Genomic DNA, 12429 nt, shown 5'->3' with positions numbered 1-12429 from the left:
AGCATTCTTAACCAAAGCCTCGTCACTTTGTCAGTGTTGAGTGTTGACTTTGATCTAAATTTTAGAGGGAGGCATTGAGTGTTTCATTAACACTGGTTAATAAATTATTGACACCCAACCCGTTATAACTCCTGGTACTTAATTAGTACTTTTCTAATTTTATTTATAAGTCATTCTTAAAATATTTTAGACAGACAAAATTTTTTTTTTAATTTCATTAACTCTCATTTAAAATATAAAATTTTTTTAACTTTCTATTTAATATACATTATATCTAATTAAATAAAGCCAATACAAGGGTGAAATTATACATCCATAAAAAATTTTCTCTTAATACCCTATAAATATAACAAAAAAAATCTTCTCTTTTTGTTCTATAAATAAAACCAAAAAAGTATTTGTTATAATGGATATTGAGGTAGGCTCCACAATTTCCCATCTTTCTTTTCCATAAATTAATTTTGACTCAATAAGAATTAGTACTGTAAAGACGCTAATATTGTTGGTTGAGTGGTAACCGGTAAGTTGTGGCATTTCCTAAAAAATAGATCACAAATTCAAATCTTAAGAAACAGATTTATTAAAAGGACTTGAATTTTAAATACTCTCAGTTCAACAGAGATTAGTTTTAAATCCAAAATAATTTAAGCATACCCTAAATTACATCCAAAAAAAAACTTTGCATCCCTAATTATAAAACTAAAACTAATACTACTTCCAGTCATAATCATAAAAGCTAGTTGACTAATTTTAAAAAAATTAAAAAAATAAGTTAAGTTAGTTATTTGTAATAAATATGTGTTATCTTTCCTAAAATGTCCTTGCTAATCAAATTTATTGGCTAGAACTACTATCATTAGAAGGACTATCTTGAAAAAAAATACATAAATATAGGAGATAAAGTAAATTGGAGTCTTATAATTAAGACCAAAATAAAAATCAAACGAGTTTTTATATTGAGGATAGGAGGCATTGTTGTCAAACTCACGAGTTGAATCTCCGAGTTTAACGTTTTTACGTTTTCAGCTAACAAAATCGTGTTGACTCGTTCTTAAACTCGTGATAACTGTAAACTCGGTTAAACTTACGAGTTTATTTACCGAATTTACCATTTTTATGTTTTTAGCTTACTAAATCGTGTCAACTCGCTCTTTAACTCGTGCTAAATTTTTGGATTTGATTATGTTTAGTGACTTTATATATGAATTTTATAAAAATTTCTTTATTGAACATGATAAATTATGAATATTAATAGATATAATTTTAATTATTTAAATTTAAAATATATTTAAATGAAATTGTTCTCATTTTTTTATATATATTAATTATTTGATTATATACTTTTAATGCCAATTTATTAATAAAAGTAAACTCTTACAAGTTCACGATTTGAGTTTACAATCCGAGTTTATATCATTATTACGAGTTTGTTTAAACTCGCGATTTTAATAACCTTGATAGGAGGTAGTATAATATAGTATTGGTCCTCTGTAAAATATTCTCCGAATTATAACCGTTCTAATGTTAGTTTGTTTTTATCACAAAAAAATATAACAAGAAAATATGAAATTTTTATCTAAATTTTCTCCACTACCGGTTGAAATTTCTTTTTTTTTGAAAAAAGGTACTATGTTGCGCACCCAGGGACTAGGGGCTATTTTTAACTTCAGTGCAATATATTTTTATTAAATGTTATTAAAATTTAAAATAATCATGTAGAACTTAACAGGAAAATAAATTTAACTGAAAAACATTCACTTTTTTTTGCCAACGATTTACTGTTTTCATTTTAATTATTAATTTAATGGAATTATTTGTTTTTTGGTAACAAATTTAATGGAATTATTGATGAGAGCATTTTTAGTCATCATTTTGAATTTTGATTCTATGTTCGACGGAATCACTGCAAAGGACATGACGGTACGAACTTATTCCCATATTATCGTTGAGACTCGAGGCCCCCAACCTTGGTCAACTTTGATGAACTTCGCTATGGAACTTCCTTCTAAGTGGCCCTCCTCGCTACTGATTTCAAGACTCAAAATCACAATCTGCATTCATCATCCCTCAAATCAATTGCATTAAATTCCCCTCACTGATTACTCTCTTCTTCCTCTGAACTGAAATCTCTTCTCATTATTACTCCTGAACTTGCCTCATTCGCAGTCAACCCAATGAATTCACAAATCCTGATGATATTCCCACTTACCAACCCTTCTCACTATAAGTTTCAACTCACACTCTTCTTCAAATCCAATCGAATCTTCATCCTTTCCAAATGGCCAAGCCCAACCCTCGCAAGAAACCTTGCCCCGATGGCCTTCTCCTCCTCAGCGCAACGCTCTTCGTTCTCCTTCTCCTCTGGACTCTGTGTTCCACCAGATTCCACCTGGCGCTATTCTTCCACTCTTACTTCTCTGGCCGGATCAACAAAACCAGCTCAGACGGATTGCCCGGGCCGCCCGACAGAACCTTCTACGACGATCCGGAACTGAGTTACTCCATCGAGAAACCGATGAACAATTGGGACGAGAAGCGAAGGAAGTGGCTACAACTCCATCCATCCCTCCCCGCCGGGGCACAGGATCGGATTCTCCTCGTGACCGGATCACAGCCGTCGCCGTGCAAGAATCGCATCGGCGACCATTTGCTGTTGCGAGCCTTCAAGAACAAAGTGGACTACTGCCGAATCCACGGCCACGACATCTTGTACAGCAACGCGCTTCTCCACCCCAAAATGGACTCGTATTGGGCCAAGCTCCCAATAATCCGGGCCTCCATGGTGGCCCACCCAGAGATCGAATGGGTCTGGTGGGTCGACGCCGACGCAATATTCACAGACATGGAGTTCAAGCTTCCCATGGAGAAATACAAGAACCACAACCTCGTGGTCCACGGGTGGCCCAACATGGTATACGGAGACAAAGAGAACAAGAGCTGGACGGGCCTAAACGCCGGGTCACTCTTGATCCGGAACTGCCAATGGTCCATGGATCTGATAAACGAATGGGCCAAGATGGGCCCAATAAGTGAGAACTACGAAAACTGGGGGAAGATATTGAAATCAACATTCAAGGACAAGCCATTTCCATTACCAGATGACCAGTCGTCGCTGATTTATAAGCTGTTTACAGAGAAAGAGAGATGGGGAGAGAAGACATATCTGGAATGGGAATATGAACTGGAAGCGTATTGGGTGGGAGTGGTGGAAGGTATGAGGAAGTTGGGGAAGAGTACAAGGAGATGGAGAAGAAGAGGGGGGGTTGAGGAGGAGACACGCGGAGAAGGAGAGCGCGTGGTACGGAGGGAAAAGGGAAGAGTATATGAAAAGGAAGGGAGTGAGGAAGAGGAGGGCGTTTGTGACGCACTTCACAGGGTGCCAGCCGTGTAATGGAGAACATAATCCCAGTTATGATGGGGAGAAATGCTGGAAGGAGATGGAGAGAGCTTTGAACTTTGGGGATAATCAGGTGATTCGCAATTATGGTTTCATTCATAGAGATCTTCATAGCTCAGCCGTGTCCCTCCTCCCTTATGATTATCCCTGGTTTGACTTGTATTGACTCTCCTTTTATCTATTATTCTGCCTTCTTTTACTGCGTCTTCATCCTCTTCATCGCCAGCCTAATTAATTTTTACAGTTCAAAATGCCATTGCATGTGCTAATGACCCTAGCTAGCAGCATGAAAGGTATATACGTGGAAAGTTTCGGATTTGACCTATTATTTGTAACCTCTTAATACCTGCCCTTGATTGATAAATACAATATGTCCTTTTGAAAGACGAAGTAACAAATTAAATATGAAGTTGTATATGAGGGAGGAAGAGATCGAATGAAACAAATAGTAATTGTAAAGGCCTTGAACGGAGTCTGCCATTTAAGGTCTCACAAATGGCACTGGGACAGGCCAAGTCAAGAGGGGGAAGGAATCACAGAATCATAGGGACTTGTCCTTTACTGATAGGATTTCTTCTTCTTTCTTTTTAATTAAGGAAGAAGACGTGGCATCAAACCTTGCATGTCCTGAAGCCACGAAGGCAGTAATAAAACCAAAAGCGAATTGAGTCAAACCGAAGATATCAGAAACTTGTCTTGAACTAGGAAGACAGGTTCTTTGAAGAGTAGCCGAGCAGGGGACTAGTGGCTTACTTAGAATGAGAGCTTCTGTGCCAAGGGAGGAGCAACTTCAGCATTCTTGGCTTTCAAAGGAAGAAGAATCATGTGGTGGTTCTTGTGAGAGGAGCTTTATATTTTGCATTCTCACATTTTTCAAGTAGAAAGTCTCTTAATCTGACCTTCTGGAAGTAATATAGCAAATTAACTGATCTACCTATATCATCTAGTAAGTTTATAGGAGCCTCACTGAATACAAGCCCTACCGCCACTTATTACATGAGGCTCCCGTGCAACACAGGGCCCCATCATATGATGATTTCCAGAAGTTTATCACCACTACAAATTATTCGTACAAATTTGGAATTTTAAAGTATTTAACAAGAAAACTTTTTTTTTTTTAATGCACAAACTAGTGTGAGGCTATGTTATCAAGGTTTTTAATCAAATTAAATTAAAACATGATAAATATGACTGTGAATAATAATAGTAATATGATACACAGCCGCATATATTTGGCGGATGATAACTTCTACATCTATACCATATATAACATATCATATTTTAAATGAAAATATTATTGACAATAGGCGTCTAAAATTAATATACTAATTGAATTTGGATTATGTGTGGATTGTTTTCAATGCTTTCTCTGATTGAGCATTTGAATGCGCATATTAATATATATATATATATATATATATATATTATATGATGATATTGGCTTTTCCTTTCATGTGTTGGGCCATAAATTAATGCATGATTGAAGGATATTATTTTTCACTTTCCCACCTTTTCAAAAAACACGAGGGATGCAGCCTGCAACTCTTTACACGTCATATGTATAAGATTAAAAATGGGATTCACAATTCAAAAATAATAACTTCCTATCTTTAATGTTATTTTCCAAGGACGGAGAAACTTGAGGCGTAGAAAATGCATCACTAAAAAGTTTCAATTCTTCTTCCAAGCCCACAATCACGGCCTCCCAGTTTTGGAGCCTAACATGAAATCAGAAATTGTCAACATACACTCACGCACGCTTCAACTGTTTCATTCGCTAACATCCAAATGAGTTGATTTAATTTACGGGCTAAAGTGTCAAATTAATCGGTTTGATTAATTGATTTGAAAGATATTAGACACGTCACATTTACTTTCAAAATTCCCCATCATTTCCCACATGAAAGCTGCACATAAGATGCTTTGTTAAAGCTCATTGGGCACCCATACCACGGAATCCAAATTATCTTTACACCTAATTAATGGTACTTAATTTATATGCATCACTAACATTAACCTTGATTATAATTGTTCAAAAGAAAAGATTCTTCTTTTTCTCATGCATTCTTTTATGGCCCCTCACTGCTTTCGCCTTTTTTCCTGTGACATCCAAGTCCAAATCAATTAATTAAATTAGCGTGAAAAGTAAAAGCTAGACAATGAAACGGAATGAAAGGAATTTGGCGGGGCAACTGTCGGTCGCTCTCCACGTGTCCATAGTGATTTATTATCACTCCCTGCAATCTACTGCTAACACGTTAGCTATTTGCAGGAAACCAGGCATTCCCTTTCCCAGTGAGCTCTTTCTCCTATAAACGACACTGCGTATCGTGGCTTGGCTTCTCCACTCGGCAACTCCGCTTCCTTCTTCACTCTCTTCCATTCCCAAAACCCTCTGTTGTGTGTGGTTTCAGCTTCAGGCAGGTTGTGATCTTCTCCGTCGCGACCTCTGCTAATTCGTAATCCTGCGAACAATGGTCTTTCACATGGCCAGGAGTTTCCATCACGCGACGATTCACAAGAGACGTTAAGCATGATACACTTCATCCACCTCCGTTTTCTCCGGGCATAACATGGTATCTGTTGAGGCTTCACATTTCTGTACTAGCTCTTCTATGGCCAAGTTCAGCTCAAGAAACAAATCCTCTGGCTGTTTTTCCGATGGTTGCCTCTTCCTCGGTGGAGCATTTTCCGCTCTTCTCCTGGTTTGGGGTTTCTGGTCATTCATAGCCCCAATCCCTCCTTCAAACGCCAATTTTGAGTCCGTCGCCACTAAACTGAAATCATTCAAATTCCCAGGAACTGTCTCCGGCGGTACGAATTGCGCCCCCTCCACTCATGGCCCCGATCTCCGAGACGACCCGCCGGAGAAAACGTTCTACGATGACCCCGAAATGGGCTACACGATGGACAAACCGATGAAGAACTGGGACGAGAAGCGAAAAGAGTGGCTGTCGCGTCACCCGTCGTTCGTCCCCGGAGCGCAGGAGAGGATCCTCCTCGTGACGGGATCTCAGCCGTCGCCTTGCCGGAATCCCATCGGCGACCACCTACTTCTGAGACTCTTCAAGAACAAAGTGGACTACAGTCGTCTCCACGGCTACGACATCTTCTACAACGCCGCGCTGCTTCATCCAAGAATGAAATCATACTGGGCGAAGTACCCAGTGGTGAAGGCAGCCATGTTGGCCCACCCGGAGGCCGAGTGGATCTGGTGGGTCGACTCGGACGCGTTGTTCACCGACATGGACTTCAAACTCCCGCTGCATCGTTACAAGGATCACAACCTCATAGTTCACGGGTGGACCCATCTAATACACGAAAAAAGAAGCTGGACGGGCCTGAACGCCGGCGTGTTCTTAATCAGAAACTGTCAGTGGTCGTTGGACCTCATGGAGGCGTGGGCCAGCATGGGCCCACAAACGCCAGAGTACGAACAGTGGGGCAAAACCCTCAGAGCCACCTTCAAGGACAAGGAGTTCCCGGAGTCAGACGATCAGACGGGCCTCGCTTACTTGATCGCAGAAGAGAAAGAGAAATGGGCGGACAAGATTTATCTGGAAGCCGAGTATTACTTCGAGGGTTACTGGGAGGAACTAGCAGAGCAGTACGAGAATATTACGGAGCGATACAGTGAACTGGAGAGGGAGGACGAGAGGCTACGAAGGAGGCACGCCGAGAAGGTGAGTGAGAGTTACGGCGCGGTGAGGGAACCGTACCTAAAGGAGGCAGGGAACGGCAGAGGAAGCTGGCGGAGGCCGTTTATCACGCACTTCACGGGGTGCCAGCCTTGCAGCGGAAATTACAATCATAGGTATACGGCAGATATGTGTTGGGGCAAAATGGTGAAGGCTCTGAATTTTGCTGATAATCAGGTGATGCGTAACTACGGTTTTGTGCATCCGGATCTACAGGATAATTCTGTTTCCTCAATCCCTTTCGATTACCCTGCAGTGCAGGAGAGAACCTGAGTTAGGCAATTAATAAATTACAAGTTAATTACACTTATTTAATGAGATCCAATTATGAATGACCAATGCACACTGAGATTCTGTGTATATTTTATGTTTATGGCTATGATGGGTTAGTGCATGTGGAAGTGATTGGTGGGGGGAAGTGATTAATTAATGCATAATCGGATGTCCCCGAAGGGACAATTAATTAATGCATAATGAAGCGGTGTATGATGATATTATTGTGGTTCTGGATCCCTAGAAAATGTAGAATGTTGGTTTGGTGGTTGTACTCCTCCGGTCTTTAATATATGACCCAATTCTTAAGTTGGTTTTGGTCCTAAATATAAGACCATTTCTCATATTATCAATGTTCTCTAAATTATCCCTATGGATACCCCCTCAACCATAGTCAAGTAGAAGAGGAAGATGAGGTATTAAGAAAGATGATTATGGTGTTTTAAGAAAAATGTGTCATTTTTCTTATAATTAACTAACTTACCTAACTTCCTTATCTAATCAAATTAGTTAAATGGGTTTTATTAAGGATCGGAGGAGTACCTTTTATTCTTCAATAGTAAATTTTTTACTGGATCATGTTTATACCTTGACTCGCCAGTCCGTTAATTTATGCTTCTCGGTGAAAGCCTGGAAGTGAAAATGACTTCTTCTTTTTTTTCTTGACCGACCTGGGAAGTTGAAAACGACTCGACACTTTCTAAGTTTTTATCACTTCGCTATGCCCAAAAAACTGTTTCGGTTTCAACCAACTTGGCTTGACGTCAATGTATGTGCTGCCAACTTTCTGTGCTGCCAACTTAAAATTGTCATAAGATCTGCTAGGTTAATATAATTTTTTATATTTAAAGTTTTAAATCATAAGTTTTGAATTTTTAAGAGACAAAATGGTTCAGGTATTTATTAATTTATAAAGATTAATGTTTTAAATAAAAAGAAATTTGAAAAGCTAAAATCTATGATTTTGAATTTTAGGGATCAAAATCAAAATAAATATAAACAGAAATAATAAAAAATTATATTAACCCAAATCTGTTTTATATCGATTATTGTCTTTTTATTTAGCATTCATGTTAATAAAATAATGAGAATTAAGGTTTGACAGAATAAATTAGTTCCTTATAGTTAAGATTGAAATTTCTATTGAAATAGGTACGCACATTTAATACCAAATGACCTCTCAAATGAGATTATTTTCCAACGGCAAGATACACGTGGGTTAAGAAATTAATGATAATGAAAGCCAAATATACGTGGATTTTCGAATACGATTTACGCCACCTCAGCATCTATTTTCCGTAATGTTCATAAAAGCAAGTGGCCCAGTGGGTGATGTAGAAGTAGGATTAATATAAAGAAATTAAGGCAATTAATTATTCCTAGGAAAGCAAAAGATTCAATTAGTAATGGTGAGTCGTGAGTCTCGTGACATGAAGAGATATCTGTACACCCGTGTGTTGACCTTTTTTTTTTTTTGGGTGATCATCAACATTGGATTTAAATAACAATTATCAAATTATTTTCATTGATTTTTTTTTTCAAACAACTAAACATAAGAACGACTTGAAGATCAAAATACTTTTTCTTTAAATTAATTTATAATAAGTAGATATAAAAAATTTATGAAGAATACACTCTTTCAATAATTGTCAAAGATAATGTTATGCATTTAAACCTATTTAAAATGGACTACTTAATAAATTTTGTGAACTACTATTATGCTGTATTGCCTAAAAAACGAATTGTTCAAGTATTGAGAACAACATGTGACTCAAATGATACAATTGTTTTGTTCGGCCAGGCATATACAACCCAATAATGTGATCCTTATAGTATAATGGAGTCTCTGTTTCGTCCACATGTGGGCATGGGTTGGGGTTGTCGGTTGGGGAGCATTGTATGGGGTGTCTCATAAATGTCTATTTTGGACCTTCAGAACCGAGGACCCACTTCATCTGCGGCCCAATCACTGTCAAAATACTTGACCCTCCATCACAAGTTCCAATTTATTTTCTACCGGGAAAAAAAAAAAGATTCGAATTTACTGTAGGAGTGTGGGAAAGCTAAAGGATGAGAGGAGGATTAAGCCTGTTTGGAAGTACTTTTTTAATCATTATTTACGGAATTAAAAAACATATGAGAAAATTTTGTATCGATTTATGTAAACTAATAAAAGTAAATACAAACACGCCCTTAAATGAGAATCGGTTTCTCCTCTTTCCTTTTTTTTTTTCTTTTCAGCTGCCTCTTTATTTTTTTTTATCCTTTCCCAATTTCCTATAGCCACTGCCTTGCCGTAACGGTACCCTTCCCCCCCCCCCCTTCTTCTAAGCGTTTAGTTTTTTTTTTTTTCAGTTTGCATTATTATATACTACCTCCGGTCTTTAATATAAGACCCTGTTTGACTTTTATTTTGATCCTAAATATAAGACTCCAATCCACTTTTTCTCTCATATTTATATATACTTTTTCCAAAGTAATCCTTCTAACAATGATAGTTCTAATCAATACACTTTATTAACAATGATATTTTAGGAAAGGCAACATCTATTTAGGACAAATAACTAACTCAACTTACTTTCTTAATCTCCTCAAATTAGTCAACTGGCTCTTATAATTAGGACCGGAGGTATTATAATATAAATTAGAAAGAATCTCATGAAAAGAAGTTTGAAATTACTAAATTTTGAATAAAAAATTCCTATGTATTATATACAAGTCCAGAATAGTTAAAATATATTTTTATCTGGAATTTAGTAATTTCAAACTTTTTTTATGGGATTCTCTCTATAAATTAATTTTATAAACTATTTATAAAATTACTAAGTTTTAATTCTAAGTTTCACATCCTGTCATTCATATATAAACTCAACTCTTTGATTCATTAGTTGTTCGCCTTTTTCTCTCCTCTCTTCAATCACTCAAAGATGACAATACTAACTCACTCTTTCTTCCTTAATGTGCATTATTTGATGAAACATGATAATTGCTATAAATTTATTTTAATGACATTCAAATGAAGTATTATCTCAGTAGAAAAAAATTGTCGTCTTGATTTTCATTGCACAAGTAAAAGAAGAAACTATGTTGAAATATAAGATTATTGGTGCCACCATGATGAATTCTTAGGATTGCTTCTTTTACTATTATAAACAAATTATCCTATATGTATTATTGTAAACTTGTAATTATGGGATATCTTAATGAATAAATTATTTTATTTTATTATAAGTTTAAATTAAATCTATTTAAATAATTAAATCATATAATATTTTTATAGCTTCAAAACATATTTGAAAGCTTAAGAAAACTTCTAAATAAGCTTGAAATGTTATATATGAGATTTTTTTTTTACCAGCGTTACATATGATATTTGAGACATAGTCTTTTAAGCTTATTTAAAAGCTTACATTTTAAGTAGAGCTTTTTAAAGGCACAAGTTTAAGCCTAGGGGGAAAAAATATTTACACACACACTCAGCCTCAGTTTTAAAATCAGGCTTTATGGCATGTTTGGTTGGATTATAGGAATGAGGATTACATGTAATCTTAATATAAAAATCTAATTCAATTGTTTGGTTGGGCTTTACAATGTAAACAAGATTACATCTTAGTATCCTGATTAGCTTAAAAGCCTGCATCCAGATTACATAGATGGACCCTATGAATGAAGATTACATGATGGGGAAAATACATTATCACCCTAGCTTGGAAAAGTCAGACACAATTGGAGCACCACTGCCATCCAACTCAATCCCCAACTCTCATCTCCTCCCACTCATCGTCTTTTTTATCCAGCCCCAACCTCCAGACGCACCCACCTTCCTTCCTTCTTTTTTGAAGTGAAAAAGGGATTTTATTGCAAATCAAAAGTCTCCAGTGAAGCAACTTGAAAGTGGTGTACCTTGAGATGATACACCATGAGGATATGGTAGGTGGGTTTCGAATACCGTCTGAACTAGTAACCAAAAGGGGTCGAAAGGATTCGTGAGTGAAGCTGATCAAGGATAACAGATTTTCATTGTGATGAGGAAGGAGTACAAGACGCAAGAGGAGGCTTTCTTCTTTCTTTTTTTTTGATAGACAAGGATATTTTTGTCCTTTTAATTTTATATGTAATTAAGTAAATATGAAAAAAAATTATTTTGCTACCCCATTCTTAACATGGTACCAAACAAACTTATTGTAACCACAATTACATTACATTACATTCCTATCCATTACATTTATTGGAGGCTCAAGCCTATTTAGTTAAAACCTAATCTAATCTAACTTATTTCCATCTTTACCCTGACTCCTAGACTTCATCTGCATTATCCTCACCCAAATATAATTTTCAATCAAGTTTAACACTACTGCAAATTTGCTAATACTTGACGGTTCGTGGTTAAGAACTATCAAATAAGGTGACATTATTTGATAGTTCTTTGCAAGAACCATCAAATAAGGTCAAGACATTATTTGACAATTCTTTGTAAGAACCGTCAAATAAAGATCTTATTTGTTAGAGAGATTAAGTAGCTTCATTTTTATGATATATAGTTATTTTTTATTATTTATTTTTTATTTACAAGATAATATAATTATTGACAACAACAAGATAATATTAAATAAACAAATTATATTTATGGAATTAAAAATCCAATACATTATATATAAATATCATATATTTGGAAAGAAATTAATCATTTGAACACTCTATGCATAAAAGAACATTGCCTCTTCCTTCGAATTCTAAAAGAAAATCTATTAATGAAAAATTCCATGATGTGGAACACCACTGCAACAATATTCTCGAATGCCCATATCCTCTGTATGCAAAATATTCTCTTTTTGCAAAATATCAACATTTCTAAATTAGTAGCTATTTGAAATCCCATGTCACTTCTCAAATATTTAAATAAACAAGCATGCAAAAGTGATTAATCACTTCTCAAATATTTATAGATAGCACTCATCAAAGTCAGAGCACAAGATTTAATATATTTCTGACCCATAATCTCATACGATGCCCTTTCCTCAAAGAGCTTAGGCCAAATTCAAAGTTAATTGCCCAAGCCAA

The 12429-nt window shown here is 36.1% G+C and overlaps 1 protein-coding gene and 1 pseudogene across 1 annotated transcript; both read left to right on the top strand.

Annotated features, from left to right (window-relative positions):
• The first annotated feature begins 2278 nt into the window (after positions 1-2278).
• Positions 2279-3563, top strand: LOC114731301 (glycosyltransferase 6-like; annotated as a pseudogene).
• A 1925-nt stretch (positions 3564-5488) lies between these two features.
• On the top strand, positions 5489-7562 carry LOC114731288 (galactomannan galactosyltransferase 1-like). Its single transcript, XM_028918431.1, has 2 exons — positions 5489-7272; positions 7312-7562. Exons 1-2 carry the CDS (start codon positions 5971-5973, stop codon positions 7366-7368), a joined length of 1359 nt encoding a protein of 452 aa, XP_028774264.1. The 5' UTR covers positions 5489-5970; the 3' UTR covers positions 7369-7562.
• Positions 7563-12429: the final 4867 nt, after the last annotated feature.

The sequence above is a fragment of the Neltuma alba genome, unplaced genomic scaffold, assembly GCF_004799145.2.
Source record: "Neltuma alba isolate B1F8T4 unplaced genomic scaffold, ASM479914v2 tig00012821_pilon, whole genome shotgun sequence".
NCBI classification, from domain to species: Eukaryota; Viridiplantae; Streptophyta; class Magnoliopsida; order Fabales; family Fabaceae; genus Neltuma; species Neltuma alba.
Note: the sequence above shows the minus strand (reverse complement) of the source record. Positions and strands in the feature narration are given on the sequence as shown.